At 35.9% G+C, this 14,793-nt stretch overlaps 1 protein-coding gene across 4 annotated transcripts in view; it reads left to right on the top strand.

Annotated features, from left to right (window-relative positions):
* Positions 1-11,599, top strand: part of TFEC (transcription factor EC) — a 61,408-nt gene extending 49,809 nt beyond the window's left edge. For all 4 annotated transcript variants that reach the window (XM_057412188.1, XM_057412187.1, XM_057412190.1 and 1 more), the window contains 2 exons: positions 5,674-5,821; positions 6,769-11,599. In XM_057412188.1, coding sequence (XP_057268171.1) covers positions 5,674-5,821; positions 6,769-7,149 — 529 coding nt within the window. In that variant the 3' untranslated portion in view covers positions 7,150-11,599. The remainder of the gene's footprint in view (positions 1-5,673; positions 5,822-6,768) is intronic.
* The last annotated feature ends 3,194 nt before the right edge of the window (positions 11,600-14,793 follow it).

Here is a 14,793-nt window from a genome sequence, read left to right as displayed (position 1 = left end):
CTGTATCTTGGTGTCAGCTTACATTAATCCAAAGAAGTGTAAACACTTTTTAAAAATATATATTAGTATGTTGAAGTACATTAATTTGTTATGTTGTTTTGTTGGCTGAGCAGATCAATATTATTATTTCTTTCTGGTGTGGTCCTGTGTTGCCAAATCATAACTCAGTGTCCTTACCCTCTCTTTCAGCTCTTGCTTTTTCCTTCATAACACCTTACTGTGCCCCCAATCTGCCCCCTTCTTCTTTGAAAGAAAGAGATGTATCATCTCTTACAATACCTTATCTGTAACATTTTACCACACATAGCATTTTCACCTTATATATTGATTTTAGAAGATTCGTCTTTTAGTGGGAACTTAGCTGTAAAAGGAGAAACCTTACTGATGCTTGGACTAATGACAGTGAAGCAAATCAGCTTTTGTATTGAAGAGCAAATACTACTATAACTAAGCCATTGTGGTTAGCATGCCTGTCCCTGATGGCTTGCTTCAAGAAGATTACATTCAGACTCAGGAACAGAAAAGGACATTTTTGATGCTATTTGGAAACCTTTTATGATTTATATTTCTTAGAAGTGGTGTGTGGGGTTTTTATTTCACTTCTGTTTTGTTAGTTATATAGTGAACTTGTTTGGCTCCTGCAGAGATTCCACAGGGACTTTCTTTTGACTGGCTTAAACCCCTATTCTTCTCACTTTTTTTCTTCTTTTTTTTTTTTTTTTTTAATTTAATGATGAAAAGTGTGGATTGCATTGCTTAAATGAATGGGTGTTTCAAGTTCACTTCATCAGCATTAGAAAATGGAGATAAGTATGAGTTGCAAAGAACTTTGACTCTTTTGTTTAATTTCAATGCTTAGATATCCAAGAGGTAGATGATTCAGAAATGCAAAACAGTTATACAGAATAATTCAAAAATAGAATTAAAAAAAGGACTTAAAATACGCAGTCATATTTTGCTGAAAAGCATATAACCTGCTCCTTTAAATATATCTACCTTTCCATTCACTGTTCCTTTGTGTTCAGCCTTTCAGAATCCACCTTTTAAGTGGTTAACTGGACTTCACGTTGTGATAGAGTCTGGAAATGCCTACACAAGAACTGTCTTATGACTAGAATTGTCAGAAATACTAAGAAGAAAAAATATTTCCTTTAAGATTTCCAATCATTGTACAGAACTGGGATGTTAAGAGAACCACTGAGGATTTGGGCAGAAGTAGTGGGTTGCTCTCACTCTCTCTTCTCTGCTGTCTGCATCTGCCAGTGCCTGACTTTCTCTCTGTTGTTTGTGGACAGATCTGTTAGTGGCCAGCAAAACCCATATTTCTTGCAGAGGAAAAGCTTGTGTATATATACATATATATATATATATTGCTATTATAAAGAGGAAACTTGATGCTTCTTTCCAGAGAATCACTTTGTAATTGTGCAGGTCATCAAAGCAAGTGCAAAGTCCTTCAAGCTTAGCTTATAGCTAATTTCTCGAGAATAGGGAAAGAAACGGTCTACAAATGTAGTTTCAACTTCACAAATGTATTTGTTATCAGTAACTGCTCTGTGGCTGGAAATCTCAGTGACTATCACCCTTTCCCAAACTTTTTTTGTTTAGTTTTAGTCTTAGATGATCAGGTGCTCATCTCTCTGGAGTTCAACTTGTGTAAACCAGTGAAGTTCCTTTGTCTTCAATGGAAATGAGTTGAAGATCAGTCTAATGGCTATGCTTCTTTTCTCTTAAATGAGAAACTCTCCTAGGTGACAGTTACATGTTTTTGTCTGAGCATTTGCGATTTGTAGAGAGATTTAGCTGGCGAAATTTGGAGGAGCTAGGGTTCAGAGACTAATAAACCACAGTTTGGGGGTTTTTACTTATTTGCTCCTTTTCCATGCAAAATCATGTTATGTGTGGTAGACCTCTCCTAATTAACCCAGATTTCACATGCATAGCTTGCTAAACATTTCAAAATGTTGCATCACATGCACACGCAACGAGACAGTCTTCATTTGCAGAGATCATTGCTGATGACTAGACCTGCAAAACTTCTTACTGCTCTCATACTATTGTTTCTCATGTAGAGTTTCCGATGTGTTTCAGTGTTTACTGGATGGAGCCTCATATAAAAAAACCCAAGCAAGCAAAGAAACAAACCCTTCCCCCCCACTCCCCCAAAAAGAAAGGAACTAATAGGCAGTGAAAGAGTGAAATGAAAAAAAGGATTCCTTCTGTCTCCAAAGAGAGAGATCTATATCTAACTTTGTATGTTCAAAACAGTTATGAATGCAACTATTTGTCTGGTTTTATAATGTAGTTTCCAGTCAAAAGACTAGCAACTGCCAGCGGTTGCTCAGTTTTTAAATGTTCTCAAATGGGTTTGTACGCCTTGTCATTTCAAATTTTGCCTCTATTATATACTGAGCAAGCACAAAATATGAATCTTTAAAAATAAAACCCCACGATTTCATCATGCCACTTTCATAACTTTTTGGATATTTTTATTTACATCCAATTTAGAATTCAGTATTTTCAGAGAAATAACAACTGATCAGGGAATTTTCAAATTCTTCCTATGCACTTGCTGTACTTGTATTTAATCCATCTTCAGATCCTGAGTTAGCCAATGTATACAGAAGAGCTGTATACATTGCAGACTATTGCTATATAGGCAACTCCCCTGTTCTATTCCCCCCATTTGACTTCATCCTCACTAGTTATACTGCTACTCTCCCAACCCTGCACATCTGCACACAGCCTCTGTTTCTCCACAGCACTGTCCAGTGACTGCTGTAGATGCTCTGGGATAGAATGGCTAGAGGGTGTCTGCAGTGCAGAACCAGCACAGACATCTTCAGTATTTTCTTTTGATCCTTGTATAAATGAGAGACACAGAGCGAAAAAGATGTTGACTTCTAAGGTCACCATCTGATCTTTTGCTGTGTTGCCTTCAGATACTGAAAGACTTAACTTCAATATTCCTCATTTAACAAGACAACAACCAGTATATGTATATATAAGTAGATATGTAGAAAATATGCAGGGTACATGCATATGCACATGTACACACACATAAAATAACAGTCTCTTAAATTATAGCAGTAGCCACAGCATCCTAGAGCCCTATGACAGTACTGCCTCTAAAATTTGTAAATATTACTACAAGAGATGTCTATCCATATATATCTCATGCAGAAGCTGCTGAGATCTGTCTCTGTGGCAATTTGAATCCAGGAATTAACCCTCCAGTGGAGACTAATTTGAACCTGTGAGAAAAACAAAACATTACCATATATGTAAAGAATAAAAATATAGAGGTAACAGGGTCTAAAAGTAAGCAATATCAGAAAGTTTTTCAATGAATGTATTCCATCACAAAAAGATTCCAAATACAGAATGAATATTCATGAATACAAAGTCATGAATATATGGCTTATTCATAAGTAAATGAGAAAAATTAACAAAAAATATCTTTGAATTTGATTTTGAATTCATAATATTTTGTAACTGACATGATTTTTTTTTTTTGTGAAATAACTCTTAAATATTTGCCAAATAGATGATATATCCATATTTTTCTCCTGCTGCTATATGTCTTAATTATTTCCATTTTGCCAGCTATGGCTTAATTTTTAATTTCATAGTGATATACTTTATATTCAGAAAATCAGTCCAAAACTTGCTTAGTTTTGTCTTAATTACATGCTAGGAGGAGCTGACCCCCTTGCCTAGACAGACTGTATTTCTCTGAAGTTTATTCTGAAAGTATTCTTCTTACTGTAGCACTTTTCAAAGTTGCCATGCAAATGTCCTAAATCAGTCGTTTCCACTTGAAATCAAACAAAACCCTACTGTAACTCCAAGCTATATATAGCACATATAGATCTTATCTGAGATGACAGTGGAGATTCCCAGTTTGAAATGTTGTTGTTCTCCAAAATTAAGCTGCTCCTATTTGTTCGGGACTACTCTGTTGTAGAGAGGCACCTCACTGCCTTCAAACTCCAGTATAATGAAAGCATAAATATGGACCTTTCATTATTATACCTTACTTTCCAAAGATGTCTGAAGAAATCAAGGTTATAATGTGATGGCAGTCAAAGGTTTGTCCAGAAAATAAATATCATGTGCTCTAAAAACTTCCTCAACTTTTACAGTTTGAATATAGGTATCCCACATGTGAGGAGAAAGTCCTCTCCTAGAAGGGAGGTCATGGGATGCTGTCAGGAAAATGTTCTGTCCTCTCACCTGGGCAAGAAGTACAGGGAGGGGGAGGAGGCAGAGAGACTGCCAAGAGATGATGCAGCTGTCATAAGGGAGACAGGTTCTGCTCTTGGTTCCCAGACCTACCTCATCTTTAATGGTTTTTGACCAGGGAATGTCTACATGAGGCCACTTTGGCAAGCAGCCTCTGATGTTTTGGCTTTGCAGACAGCAGGGTCTGAGACAATAATTATTTCCTCTCTGACCTCCTCACCTTCTAATCACAAAAGCTGTGCATTCCTGGCTTATATCACTGAGACAAGGGAAAGTCCCAGTGTGCTGCCCAAAGAGGACAGAGGTGAAAATCTGAGCCTTCTCTGATCAAAAAGCTGGTTCTCCCAAATCTCTAGCAAATATTTTAAATTCTAGGATGTGGTTTAACACTAATGTTTTATCACAAATAATTTTGCATATTCTTCTGAGCATCTTTAAAGCTATCAGATCCATAAAGTTTTATCACTAGTATCACTCGATCTAAGCTGTCTTGCAGTGAAGTGGATAGTTTGGATAAACTCTTTTCTCTGTATATTTAACACAGCAGGCTCATCCTGTACCACAAAATACTATTCTTTATTAGAAATTAAACATTTTCAACAAATTTCATCCTTGTTCCAAGGCCTCCAAGACCTTACATAAAGGAATACAACGGAAAGTTAATAAATGTGTACGTGAAAGTCCTTGAAAGAGATCCATTTGAACAAGTGTATTGCTGTTAGTAAGGCTGCTTGTACGGTGGAATTAAACCACGATTTCCTGAATGATGGACAGGTGTAATGTTTGTTTTTTTTTTTGCAAGGCTTTTCTATGGAGTCAGGGTCTGCATGTAGCTGTGGGTTTTAACTTGGTTTAGATTGTTTCAAGATTTTTGAACGGGATTTCTGTCATTCCATAGACATTACAGTTATGCAAGTGTGATTTGTCATCAATGAGGAGTCACATTCAGCACAGACCATTTTTTTCTCCACAAGCATAAAAGCAACCTCATTAGCAAGTCAGGTAAAAGGAGTAGTATATTCAAAATGATCTTTAAAAATTTAGGCTTAAGTCCTCAGTGATGTATATTTCCTAGTTCATTAATGCAGAAATACTGCACATAGATTTTAATCTTAGAGTTAATAATAAAAGCAATTTTCACTAAAAATATAAAAACTGTAATGGTAGAATCATGATATTGCATTTAGCTCTCCCACAAAAAGTCACTTTATTACTTTCTTTTGACACTTATTTTCATTCTGGGATTAATTTTACTATATAAGGGCTTCTTAACTATTCTATTAAAATTTCCATTCAGAAGCAATAATATCTAAGAGTGAATAATAGTCATGTAAATCATTATTTCATATTAATGTAAAAGATTTTGTAAGTTCTTATGAATTCTGCTGACATGCACAATTGTGAAAAGGTTATCTCTACATTCTGCAGTGATATGCGCTGGAACAAAGGAACTATTTTAAAAGCATCAGTGGAGTACATCAAGTGGCTACAAAAAGAACAACAGAGAGCCAGAGAATTAGAACACAGGCAAAAGAAATTAGAGCATGCTAACAGAAGACTTCTACTTCGAATTCAGGTTTGTATAAGAGCATTGCCATGAACTACAAAGCTTTCTCAGTACTTATCCCTCATCAAATTTTATTAACCTATATCCTTTTCCACCAAATGGCATTTATTAAAAATAAATTGACTTTCCCTATTTATTGCTGTGTGTATTGGGGAGGGGGTACTTTTTAGATTTCTAGGAAATTCATTTGATAATTAGACCTTATATAAAGGAATACCTGGAAAGTTAATGAAGTTAATAAAGTGTTTGTAGAAACAAGTTCCTTATTGTCCTGGTTTCTTATGCATTAGAGCCAAGGAAAGACAAAAAAGGAAGCAAAAAAAGTACGTCCATGCAGCAAAAAAAAAAAAAAAAAAAAATCGATACTGGACACAAAATTCCCTTCAGCATTTTCATTTTCCCTCTGTAATCATTTCAAATGTCATACTTTCTTGGGTATAGTGTGCCATGTTATATCTGCCTGTGACATGAAACAGCAGAATATAGCCCTGCATGGCTTGAAATGCAGGATCTGATTATAGACACATTTGAAGAAGAGATGGATAGACACAAAATCAATCATCTTCTATGTGATGTTTTACATATATATGTGTATATAATAAGCATCATCAAGTAAAGTATCTTCTGTTTCTCTGGACAACTGTGAATAACTAATTAGAAAGTTGCAACATTTTCCTGTCACCTTTATTGGGCTCAGTATGCAATAGTTTTAGAGAGGTTGTCTTATCTTTAATGTTCCTATAGGACAGTTGCTTAACAACGGGAGGAGAAATAAAAACGCTTTTTAGTAGCAAATTTACATAGATTAGCAATTTCATGTTTTAAAATTAACCTCACAACTGGAACAAAAATATCATTAAGTTGCATGTATGATATGTATACTTATTGCAGTAGTTCTGAAGACACAGTTTTGTCTTTTAAATTAATTTTCCAATTGTTTTTGTTTGAAATATTAGGAACTAGAGATCCAGGCACGTGCACATGGCCTTCCAGTCATATCTTCACTCAGTGCTGTTGATTTAGCTGCACAGGTCATCAAGCAACAATCTTATCCAGAAGAGAGCTCTGTAGACTACTCTCAACAAATGCCTCTAGTACATGAGCAAAATTCTGATGTTTGTGATGGATCTACAGCCTTTTCCGATCCACTTTCACACTTCACAGATTTATCCTTCAGTGCAGCTTTAAAAGAAGAGCAACGACTAGAAGAAATTTTACTGGATGATACAGTGTCTCCATTTGGAACAGACCCACTCTTGTCCTCCACATCCCCAGCTGCATCAAAAGAGAGCAGCAGGAGAAGCAGCTTTAGCACAGATGATGGAGATGATTTATAAAATCAGAAAGGTCCTCATACTTCTCTAAAAGACTTAGTTGTACTTAAGCATGGTGTTTGTGCTTATTTTATACGCGAATGAGAGCCACTGTGAAGATAAGTTACTACATGACAAGGGTGCTAAATCAGCCCTTACTTCACAGGAAAATGAGATGGACATGAACTCATATCACTTTGCTCCAAATTTACACCCTCTGTTCACAGATGACATTTGCACAAATCTTTCTTCATTGGGAAGGTTTTTACTGTCATTCCATGACGTTTTACAGCACTATAAAAATGGTTGCCACAAAAGGAATACCCATGTTAACAAAAGTGTATTCAAACTCCCTTTTCAATCTGTGTTCACTTTTCTCTGCTATAAACATGAGTTTCAGTAATTTGCTTAATTCTTTTTTCTATATAACTAAAAATTCTACAAAACATGAAGCAACAGGGAACTATTTAAGCTGGGAACTGTAGAGCTTTTACAGGTTTTAAAATCTGAAAGAAACAGATGGTAATGCTTTCACACAAGTGAAGTGAGCATGAAATTTAAACTGTGTAGGCTTCTCTTTAAAAGCAGAAAATCTATTAAGCTTTCCATGGAATTCTATTTTTTTTAAATTTCATTTGTAGAAAAAACCCCAGACTTATAATATATATTTTAATAATACAGAAGAAAAATGGAAACTAACATAATGACAGAGACTAAAACGAACTAAGACAGCAAAGGGCATGACATTTCAGCAGAAAGACTGCATGGGTGCACAAGACTCCACAAAGATACTCCGGGTTACAATTAACACAATTTAAAACAAGCACTGCTAGTCACAGTGCTATGTCAGCTGCTTATTCCAAGAATATTAAAACTGTGTCCCTTTTTGTGTGGAAGAGACCAGAATTCAGAGGCACAGCAGTGGGCTTCTAGGCAATGCTTTCAGTGTCCTTTGGCAGTACAGTAAGGTTTATCCAAAGGGACTCTACTTTACCCATACATTTGCCTTTTATCCATATGAAAATAGAGGGAAATTACAAGATTCCCATTGCATACACTTGAAACAAAGATAATTTAATTTCAGATTTGACTTTGGATTCACTACAGAAAAGTTGAAAAGGAAGACTTTTCAAACTGAAGGAGATATTCAGAAGTGTTGATGTGATGCACTGCTGCTTGTAACTAGCTTGCTGGGAGGGGGCGTTCAGAAAATGTGTTTTGATGACTCAGTAAAGGCTTGGCAGCTAAAAGGCAGATAGAATGCATATCATTTCTGTGCATACTGAAATTCTGGAGAGTGATACATCTTCCTGGAGGACATTAAGTGCATTCATTCTAATTGTAATATTAAGACATGGGAAAATAAGCTGGGACAGGTTCTTCGTAGCTCTTCCTCAACCAAAGCCAAAAGATCACATTAGGGAGTTCTTTAACAATTCAAAATATGTTTCAAAAGTGTGCATTAATTTTGCTGTCACTGAGCCTGCCTCACACCCCTGAAGCGTCATGGGATTGGAAATAGTAAGAAGAGATTAAAGCGGATTGTTGTTTTCATGAACATTTTAAATGTATTTAAGCATATTATCTAAGAGCAGAACAATTGTTTCTTCCTTTTGCCTCTTTTGTTATTGATACCTCCTCCTCACAGTCCTTGTGAGGTTTGTGTTACACCAGGGCCGTAGCCCATTCTTGACCAACCATGCTAGTGTCATGATAGTTTCTTAACTGGGAATTTAGCAGTGGGATAATAAATTACATCTGGATGGCTATGAAAGATGATGGAGTATGCAATTTCACAAGAATATATGTTTTTTAGGAAAATCAAGGATTTCTATAAGCCTGTGCAAATTACTCAGATGTAAACTGAACAGAACAGTACTGATCTTCTTGTTGTTTATGATTAATGTTGCTTCCCAGACAGGCCAGCACCTGACCCTCAGAACAGACTACTGTACGCTTCCATTGCATGGTTAAAAATAATAACAGCAAACAAGGTTCTTGTAATTTTCTCTTCTTTAGTAGCGTGGAGGAAATGGATGGAAAAACAAATGGATATTGACCAAAGGTAACTGAACATAAGATTGATCAGCATTTTAATTGGCTGCTTCTGTAATTTAAGGTCATTAAAAGAGGAACCACTTACTTTTACCAAAGACTATTTAATATTGACATTTGAATATAAGATATGATGAGTTTAAAGTAACATTTATGCTCACATTATGTCTAGTGTAGGATGTGTGTTGTCCATTTCAGCGGATGGAAAGAAGGGATACTTGGTTGATATCAAATGCCATTTGTCCTTGTACTGCAGTTTCTACTACATTAGTTTTAAATACACCAGTGTGGGTTGCTCATAACAGAGAAAAAGAAATTAAATATGAATGTATTACATGATTTTCCCATTGAACTTTTACATGGGAGTTAGACCATACTTCTGAACTATATTGACTTTAAATAACAACCTGAATTTCATCACTTTTATAAGCACTGTTCTAAAAAAAACATTATAGTACATCCATTAAATTTTTAAAGTTGATTTTCATTCTTCTGACAATTGCTTCAGTCTGAAGCACCAGACTTTTATTTTTCCTGCATGAGAAACTTAACAGAAGACAGTGAATGCTCCTTTTGCAATATGTTGTATTAACGTGTATTGCATCTAAACATATTCAAGCTGTCTTCGTTCATACAAAGCTCCCCACCCCCCTTGCCCAAAACACTAAATGTATTCACACCTGTGCGTGTGTATTATGGCAACGTTGTTTCACTACCATTATGACTTTTCTAGTAGGAAGCCATCATAAATTAGTATTTTAACCATAACCTGTATTACAGCATCACCCTTGAAATTAAATGGTGGTACAGGGTGTAAGAAACAGTAATCTAGGACATTCAAGGTGTGAATAGGTGGTATTAAAGTTATTTAGGTATGTGTGCTGGTAACCGTATCCCAGACTTCTTGGAGTAAGCACTCTCTCTCCCATCCCAGGTTTGGTAAGGCTGCTGTTAATGTGAGAGGACTGTTAAGAGCAGAGCAGAGCAAAGCACAGTCCTGTCAGTTTTCACAGAGGAAAGTGATTTCATGGCTACAGGGCCAAATCCTGACATCCTTCCTCATGCAGAATTTCTCTGCTGTCCATGAGGGCTTTATTGAAATGTGGTGCAAGCAAAACATACTTTTTAGCTGTTTCCTACAGAGATCTGTTTAATGAAATCTCATGAAAGAGATGCATAATATGTCTGTAGCTCTGGGCCTGGACAAGAATTTAAAGACTTAACAGAGCCTGACCTCAAGAAGGGCAGGGGGCGAGGGGAACAGGCTATTTTTGTCAAGATGTATTAAATGAGGAGTTCCTGCTTGTTTTCAGTAGCAGCTGTTTCAAAGCTGGTGGGCATACTCTTACAGAATACACAAAACAGCAGACTGATACTTACACAAAAGGAAAGGGTGCTGAAGTATTAACATTCTGTTTAATTCATGAAATGGATATAGACACTATACTAAGAACAGAAAACTAAATTATTTCATTGTGCATGGCGTGAACAGTGTGAAAAGCTACAGTAAGTGCAAACAGTTTTAACAAACAGGAACACAGTTGCTTTATATAGTAAAATAACTATAATTCAGTCATTTAATCTTAATAAGAACATTGTTATAATACATTTTGACTTTAATAAGGCTGTATATATGACTGGAGGATGTAAAATTATTGTAATTTAAAATTATGTTAAGTCTCTTAGATAAGTAAAAGCATTTACATTGCTATTATGAGACTGTAGAATATTTTTATAATAATTGCTATTTTTCATTGTTAACCATATAGTATCTTGTTTTCTAAGTCATTGTATGCAGACAGAATGTACTTTATCATGTACTGTACATGCAATCTTTTTAAAATTACATTTTCTACATAGTAGTATTTTATATCTATTATATGAATACAATTAAAGGACTGAAATTAAAACACCTCTTTATATGTCCCTTGTGATACTTCACTATCCAATCCCTCAAAGAATGCCATCACAAGACAATATAATAACATCCGCTAAGAACATCTGAGATACCTAACAGGCAAAACACTTCACAACTGCTAAACATTTAGTCCATTATGATACATCATGATCCAGTAGTCTCCCATTAATAAAAATAATTGATACATTCTTTAATATGGTCTCCTGCCATCTGCTTATGCCTGCTGCTAAGGCTTTGATTTATAGAAAGTGTTTTCAGAATGTTGCAAAATTGCTAGCAGGCATGATGATATCAGTTAAATCACTAAGATGCTGTACAAAAACCTTGTAATGTACTAGATGTTCCCCAGACAATCTAGGATAAACAGAATATTGTATTTTAAGATGTAAAACATTTTCTAAAGCTGATAATTAGGTAGCATTTGGCACTAAAAGATACTCTTACTTAATGAAATAAGTAAGGATTTGGATTAAATTTTGAATTCCTAATATAAAAAGTGCTGCTTTCTTTAGAACACATTTGGTGCTTTCTGTGCATGAAATAATTCAAAAGTAGTTGTGTAGTAATATATATTTTTCAGCTATTTGTAATAGTTCCTTGTTTCATGTAAAATATTGCTCATTGTTTGTATACATCAGATAAACATTCTATTTGTAACAAAGATGTTCTCCAGGCTCTTTATTTCATGAAATCATTAAGACACCCCTATCAGTATCAAAACAGAATTTTATTATAAATATTATTTAAAGTTCAATGATTAACTATGGAAAGAAGCTTTGCTTTTTTTACATATTTATTATGCACTTAGGATTTGATCATAAAAGGTACTCAGCTTCTTTGTGAGGGACTAAGGGCCCTCAGTTCACTTTGAAGAAAGGCAATGCTAAGCCTGTTGCAGACTCAGACACTTAATGATTAAATAAACAGCATCAGAAAACAAAATCAAAAGTTATTTCAGGGATTTAAATAAGCACTATGTGATACACTGCTTGATTAAAAGTAGTGATATTTGCAATCGGCAGACAGATTTAATGTCAGCATCATTGGTACTGTCAACCAATGGGAGATTAGAGGAAAATGTATGAAATTGTGATAATAATCAGACCAAAAGTCTAATTATAAAGGAGGCTGCATCAGTGAAGTATGGTAAGGCTTATTGGTTAAATCACTGGTACCCATCAAGATAAATATATATCAGTTTCATTAATTGGCAACCACAAGACAAGTGTTCTATATACAGGGTGGTGATGATTTTGATATAATCCACCACATTGTGGTTAAGTATATGATTCATGTAATAAGAAAAAGGTGCCTCCAGGCTATTGTTCCTAACATGGATTAAAATTTACATATTGCTTCTCCTTATGTCAAAACATCTGGTGCCTGCAAATGCTAACGTTTCGTTAAAAAGTTTCACAAGATAGAAAAAGTGGATTGGAAACACTCTATGTGAATCATTCAAGCATTGTAACGGAATAAGAAGCTGAATTATGAACAGGCAGATTGAACAATAGTATAGTCAAAGAAATTCATATGCTTATGAGTTTGATAGGCAACAATTTGTATGAGGGGAAATGCCCCAAATCAGAAGAAATGCCTTTTTTTTTCAAATGTCTTTGAGATATGTCATATTAGTTACTTTCCAAACTGCATTTTTCCCCCAGATAAGATCCCTGTACCTAAGTATATGTACTCAAGCGCTAAGATCACGGCTAACACATTCAAAATACAAACATTCCTAGACAGGTGTGTTTTCGAAAGAGGAAACATTCAAAAAGCAGTGGCTCCCCCAAAGTGCTTTTGCATTTTAAAAAAAATTGCTCCCTGAATTAGAAATCTACCTTCTCTTTTAGGCATGTTACATTTTTGTGCTCTATGTCACCCCTGATGGTACCCCAGGGATGTCCCAACACCGTGTGCCAGTGCAACACAGATGGCAGTGATGGCAATCACTCTTTTCTGCACCCAGTCCCACCACCAGCAGAGTCAAATTAGAAAGCCTCTCCACCTATCCCCAGTCACACTTTCCACATGGATTTCTTCCTCAGAGATGGATGAGGTCTTCCTGCCTCAAATCCAGAGCGTGCTCACTTTGTAACTCCTAACAGGTTCAAAATCTTCAAGTACAAAACTGACATTACACAACCCAGTGCCTGCGATAGCAAGCAAGGATTTGGCAATGTGCTTGAGCTCCTCTGCAGACCTCCCAGGCTTCCTCCCACCGATCCTGAGAGATTTAAAGAAGAGCGCAGCCAAAGCTCATTTCAGGCCAAGCAATCTCATTACTTCAAACCCTGTTAGTACATTAATTTAGTAAATGGTGATTAACAAAAGGTTTGTTGTTTTTTTTTAAAGCATTTTACATAAACATGAATTTGTACCTTGTATTTACTTGTAATGGGCTTGCCTTCAGTTACCAAATGATTCCAATTTATTTGTTTAATGTACAGATTTTGGAAAAAAAAATCTGTTAGCTAAGTGCTTTACATACTCTCCCAGGAGTAGGCTGAGTTAAAGGAAATATGTTGTGGTTTTGTTTGTTTGGTGTTTATTTTTTTTTAATAAGGTGTCATTAAAAATTCTTAATATAATGTTTTTTATCAATTAGTTGATCTGTGGCATGGATACCTTTCCTCATCATTAGGGAAAGAACCTCACCAAGAAAAAGTTCTGCATGGCTACAGGGCCATTTAGAAACTAAAGCGAATACCAAAAGTCACTGCAGAAATAGCATTCCATCATTTCTACTGGAAAACTGTTTCTACTGCAGCACAGCCAACATAAACAGCCAGCTTGCTATAAAAACAAACTGACACAAAGCAATTTAGTCTTCCTGCAAAGTAAGCATGGTCAACCATAAGTGTGGACTGGAGAAGTGACTTCTGCAATAAACACTCAAGGGGCATTGTCTTCACTTGGGAATTTACACTCTAAATTGTACTAAATTTGACTTGCTATTTTGCACTGGGTAGAGCATCCTTTGGGCAAGAGAAAGCAAAGTCTGAGAGAACTGAGTTTAAGGAGCATGGTCAACAAAAGAACATACACTTTTATCTAAAAATGTCACAAATAGGGTCTGGCACATTCAGAGGAAAATCTCTGCTCAAGGGCAAAAGTAGTGGGTACTAGACTGGGCTCTGGCAGACCCTGTCCTTTCCTGGTTTCCTTTGGTTCCCTTAGGCCTCCCAAAAACTAGATAGCTGTTGTCTCCAAGCACTTCAGTGTTGCCAGGAGGTTGCATGTGGCTTGCTCTTGATAACCTTACTTGTGGGACCAAGTTTGCTTTCCCAAGGACTTTCTTCTAAACAAGGGAGCTTATGCTTGAACTTCCAAAACTATCCTTTTCATAGGCCAATAACGATATGGTTATTACCGCACCTATCAGCCTTATGTCCTATTTTGGCAGTGTAGAAAGGCAAAGGGCAAAGTGAGTACATTTCACGCAAAAATATTTGCAAAAATGTGCCTAATTGGCCTTTTCAAAGCCCATTTCCTGAAGCGGATGTCTAGAGTCTGAATACAGGGCATGCTTTACTTTGTTTTGGGGAACTAAATCCTTAAGTGAATGGAGAGCGATTTGGGACCATTCACAGACAGTTCCTGTGAGACTATAACTTTCTTATTCTTTCTGTCTTTGCTTAACTGTATTGTTAAAGTGCTTGTGCTAGTTGCTGGTACTAGCCAGAGAATTTAAA

Source organism: Pezoporus wallicus, unplaced genomic scaffold (genome assembly GCF_028554395.1).
Source record: "Pezoporus wallicus isolate ANWC-B61680 ecotype Strahan unplaced genomic scaffold, APGP_CSIRO_Pwel_v1 contig_3858, whole genome shotgun sequence".
Classification (NCBI taxonomy): Eukaryota; Metazoa; Chordata; class Aves; order Psittaciformes; family Psittacidae; genus Pezoporus; species Pezoporus wallicus.
Note: the sequence above shows the minus strand (reverse complement) of the source record. Positions and strands in the feature narration are given on the sequence as shown.